Source organism: Micropterus salmoides, unplaced genomic scaffold, assembly GCF_014851395.1.
Source record: "Micropterus salmoides isolate LMB-PRFRI ecotype aquatic unplaced genomic scaffold, ASM1485139v1 Ms_hic_scaffold_2, whole genome shotgun sequence".
Lineage (NCBI taxonomy): Eukaryota > Metazoa > Chordata > Actinopteri > Centrarchiformes > Centrarchidae > Micropterus > Micropterus salmoides.
Genome location: NW_024041150.1, coordinates 40,852,434 through 40,854,905, shown reverse-complemented (window position 1 = coordinate 40,854,905; position 2,472 = coordinate 40,852,434). Strand labels below are relative to the sequence as shown.

Below are 2,472 nucleotides of genomic sequence, written 5' to 3'. Positions count from 1 at the left end.
AATGACAGTTAACGTGGATTACAGATGCACCTAGCTTAGCAAGCTAGCTAGCTCCGCACGCGGCCGCTAGCTCAACCGTCTCATCCAAATATGGTCACGTCCGGTGCCACTGGTTGTAAAAACTCAACAACGGCCAAACTTGAGGCTTCAAAACCGCAGTTCACAAACCAACAGGTGACACCACGACGACTACGTCCACTTCTTATATACAGTCTATAAGGCCGACACGCTCTGTCGGCTCTTGTGCTAAATAATACGTGTGGTCCTCTGTTTGTCCAAATTTCACTTCTCTTCTTACTAGGCTACTACTTACTAATACTACTACTACTACTTCTTGTTCTTCTCCCTATTCGTACGTATTCAACGTAGAACGCGTTCTGTACAGCTAAGAAACGAGAAAATTATCCCGTTATCACAGGAAAATGGAGTAAAAAATAATAATTTTAATCGATGGCTGCTTAGGGCTTCCGTAGAAATGGATATTGTATTGTATTTGTGTCAATAGATCCTCCTAAATATAACACACTGGACTTTTAAGCATCCATTTAGGTTCTTAAAGACACCTGAATGACAGAAAGGATATAATTTATTTTTGGTTTGTTATTGTTTTGTCCCCAGCCCACACTCCAGTACAATAGGTGGCGGTAATGCAGCATTTCAGTTGGATGCCAACCAGCGTTAAACAAGAAAAGAAGAGGACGAAAACATGGAGGACAGGCTGATTGTCTCTGTGCGTGGGCACTCGGTATTATACGACTCATCTTCGTACCTGTACAGAGACCGGGCAGAGAGGGAGATGGCTTGGTGCAAAGTCAGCGAGGAGGTGGGACTATCCGGTAAGTTGTGAAAAGAAGCGCGTCCAGCAACCGGCTGTGCTTTAAGTTAGTTGTAAGTTAGTTAGTATTTAAAACCTTTTTTTTTTTTTTTTAATTAACAGCATTCAGCAGGTCGTGTTGTGTTTCTTGTTAGAGGAGATATGCAGGAGGAAGTGGAGGGGCCTCCGGGACACGTATCTGAAGGAGAAGAGGAAGGAGATCGAGAAGAGAAACGTGTGCGGGAAACGGTGGAAGCACTCCGAGGTCCTGTCTTTCCTCGACCCCTTCTTTAACGTCACCCCGAGAGAAACCAGGTGTAACGACAAGGTGCGGGAGGTCGAGGAAGACGACGGGACCTCAGAGTCCAACTTTACAGACTGTCAGAAGAAAATGGCGACGGGTAACGGTCCGTTTGTGTCCTCGGCGGACCGTGTGGACCAACTGGCCAAAGCGGAGATCCTGAGAGGATTCATCGCAGAGAAACTGACAACAGCCGCGCAGGAAATCTTCGCGGTTGTGGAGAGAACCGTAGCCGGGTACGAGGAGGAGGCTTCGGGTCTGAGGCAGGAGATCGACCGGCAGAGGAGGCAGCTGGAGGCGGTGCTGCAGCCTCGGGTCTCTCTCTGTAGGACAGGTGGGAACAGACGCTGTGCACCAAACTCCATATAAAAATCTGATGATTTAATATCACATAAATCTGAACTAGTGTCATGGAGGAAAAGTACTCTGCAGTGATGCTGTCTTGGGAGAGTGGCAGAAAGTAACAAAGTACAGTTACCCAAAGATACTCGTACATTACTGGAATATTTAAAATTTTCTGATACTCAATACTTATTTCCTCCTACATTTCAGTGGCAAATATTTTGCTTTTTACTCCACTACATGATCACTGTAGATACTCTAAAGATTCAGGTTAATGTTACAAAATATAAACTAATACATGATGTCATATCATAGATTAAACTAACATTATTATCAAGTCATTAAAATGAGCTGCACCTTTACCAGCTGCAACATTTAAGTGAACACACTAGCACTTTCACCTGGATTGTAATTATTCAAATCAATCAAACATTTTTCTATAGCGCTTTACAACAACTGTCAGGTATCCAAAGTGCTTCACATCATAGAATATAGTAAAACTGCATATCATACAATAGATCTGTATAACAAAAAGAAACAAGAAAAAGGAAATTGTCACACCACTACTGCGTATTAAAAGCCATTCTAAACAGGTGGGTTTTAAGTTTAGACCTAAAAATAGTTTCATCTGCAATTGTGATCACCCCGCTGCTTATACTTCCACCTTGGGACTTTTGAAACCAATTGGTTTGAAGACCGAAACGACCGGCTGTGCTCACGCAGGGTTAAAATCTCAGTTAAGTACTCCGGGGCCAGGCCATTTTGGGGATTTTAAAACGAACAGCAAAATCTTAAAATGTATTCTATACTGCACTGGGAGTGTAGAGGACGGGAGTGATGCGAGCACGCCTAGATGTATTTGTTAAAAACCGAGCAGCGAGCAGTGAGATGAAGCATTGATTTAAACCAACATAAAGAGCATTACAATAATCCAACCTCGAACTAATAAAGGCATGAATCACTTTTTCTAGGTCATGCCTGTTAAGAAAAGGCTTAACTTTAGATAGAAGATGAG

General features: G+C 43.0%; 1 protein-coding gene across 1 annotated transcript; it reads left to right on the top strand.

Annotated features, from left to right (window-relative positions):
* The first annotated feature begins 695 nt into the window (after positions 1-695).
* LOC119912292 lies at positions 696-1,510 on the top strand. The gene is made up of 2 exons (XM_038731431.1): positions 696-836; positions 970-1,510. Exons 1-2 carry the CDS (start codon positions 707-709, stop codon positions 1,482-1,484), a joined length of 645 nt encoding a protein of 214 aa, XP_038587359.1. The 5' UTR covers positions 696-706; the 3' UTR covers positions 1,485-1,510.
* The last annotated feature ends 962 nt before the right edge of the window (positions 1,511-2,472 follow it).

Excerpts from the sequence above, each read along its gene's own strand:
- LOC119912292 (XM_038731431.1), top strand. The coding sequence starts at position 707 with ATGGAGGACAGGCTGATTGTCTCTGTGCGTGGGCACTCGGTATTATAC. Across the intron at positions 837-969 it reads CGAGGAGGTGGGACTATCCG|AGGAGATATGCAGGAGGAAG; the intron begins GTAAGTTGTGAA and ends GTTTCTTGTTAG.